This window comes from Myotis brandtii, unplaced genomic scaffold (genome assembly GCF_000412655.1).
Source record: "Myotis brandtii unplaced genomic scaffold, ASM41265v1 scaffold1076, whole genome shotgun sequence".
Lineage (NCBI taxonomy): Eukaryota > Metazoa > Chordata > Mammalia > Chiroptera > Vespertilionidae > Myotis > Myotis brandtii.
The window spans coordinates 1743911-1745650 of record NW_005353663.1 but is presented as its reverse complement, the minus strand read 5'-3'; the positions used below and the strand labels follow the sequence as shown (position 1 = coordinate 1745650).

Sequence of the window (1740 nt, the reverse complement as noted above, 5' to 3'; positions counted from 1 at the left end):
TATAAGCATCCACTTTGGGAGTGGACTGTTCCTCTGAGATAAACTGGTAGTGACTTTTGTTTTACCCTACCTGTTTCTCAGGTTTGCCTCCCCATCCCATAGCCCTGGGACAGAAAAAGCTCAGGGAGGGAGGGCAAGCAGAGCTTGGCTCAGTCCTTTCTTTCGCAAGTACAGGCGGCTACTTTTTGGACAGCATTTTAACTTAGGTTAAATAAATTACAAACGCCCAAGAGCAGAAATCTTGCGCCTACGATAGAGGGAACAGATCAATGGAACTGTGTCATTGTCATCTGTGCCCAAACGCGCGACAGGCGCGCGCCACCTCCGCCACCCGCGTGGAACTCGGTGCCACTGGAAGAAAGGGGGCGTGTGACGCAGCCGCAGTCGCCTAGGGCCCAGTTCTGATTCACACCTGACGCCCCCGGGGCCTGACCATGCGTCTCCACTTCTGAAGAGAAGGGGCCATGCTGTCCTGTGTCTTGCTCCTTTCCAAGCATATCAGCACTTCGCTGGTGTCCCTGCGCGGCGCGCGCCTTGGCTTCGCTCTCCCGCGGCGCTGGGCCACCAGGAGCCCCTGGGTTTCGCGGCCCGCCCCTCCCCTCCGACCCCGCGCAGCAGCAGCCTCCTCCGGGACTCTCTCCGGGTCCGCCTCCGCCCCCTCCCGGGTGCGCCAGAACTTCCACCCGGACTCGGAGGCCGCCATCAACCGCCAGATCAACCTTGAGCTCTATGCGTCCTACGTGTACTTGTCCATGGCCTATTACTTCTCCAGGGACGACGTGGCCTTGAACAACTTCGCTGGGTATTTCCTTCGCCTGTCCCGGGAGGAGACCCAGCACGCAGAGACGCTGATGAGGCTGCAGAACCAGCGGGGAGGCAGGATCTGCCTGCAGGACATCAAGAAACCGGACAGGGACGACTGGAAGAGCGGGCTGAACGCCATGGAGTGTGCTCTGCTCTTGGAGAAGAATGTGAACCAGTCGTTGCTGGAATTGCACTCTCTGGCCTCAGCTAAAGGTGACCCCCATTTGTGCGACTTCCTGGAAACTCACTATCTAAATGATCAGGTGAAGTCTATCAAAGAACTAGGTGACCACGTGCACACCTTGATTACGATGGGGGCCCCAGATTGTGGCCTGGCGGAGTACCTTTTTGACAAACATACCCTTGGAAATGAAAACAATCAGAACTAAGCCACAGGCTGCCTTTCCCACCACCAGGGTGTGCCAGGACCCAGAATCAACTGTCTCCTACTTTCTTGCCCTTAAAAGGCACTTCCACCTTTATATCCATCCCTCTGTTATACTGTTCCTCTAGTAAAGTGATTTGCAGAGAAAATGAAGTTAGCCCATATTAACAAGGCTTTTTGCCCAGCAATTTTCCCAGCCGGAAAGGAAGCCCGGGATACTATGGTATAAAAAAAGACTGCAAAAAAGCAACTAAAAGTAGATGTAAAAACTAAATTTCTTCAATTACCAAATATATTCCAGACCATGGAGCCTCACTAAATGTCGGTGATTTTCAACTCAACAAGCGCCTGTTATTTTCAAGACTTTATGCTAAAGCTAAAGTGGGAAAATGTGTGAGATAAATATACCAATAGCTATAACAAGATGAAGAATGCATATAGTACTGTCAAAATCAGACATGCAAAATTCTATGACAACGTTTACTCTTTTCCAAAGTGTGTTCCAAGAAACAGTAATGTCTGGAGATGATCTGTTTTTGAAAGAGATTTTG

At 51.2% G+C, this 1740-nt stretch overlaps 1 protein-coding gene across 1 annotated transcript; it reads left to right on the top strand.

Annotated features, from left to right (window-relative positions):
• Positions 1–464: 464 nt before the first annotated feature.
• On the top strand, positions 465–1193 carry FTMT (ferritin mitochondrial). The gene has a single exon (XM_005857132.1). It carries the CDS (start codon positions 465–467, stop codon positions 1191–1193), a length of 729 nt encoding a protein of 242 aa, XP_005857194.1.
• Positions 1194–1740: the final 547 nt, after the last annotated feature.

What these genes read in the sequence shown, in the direction of transcription:
- FTMT (XM_005857132.1), top strand. Translation starts at nt 465, where the DNA reads ATGCTGTCCTGTGTCTTGCTCCTTTCCAAGCATATCAGCACTTCGCTG.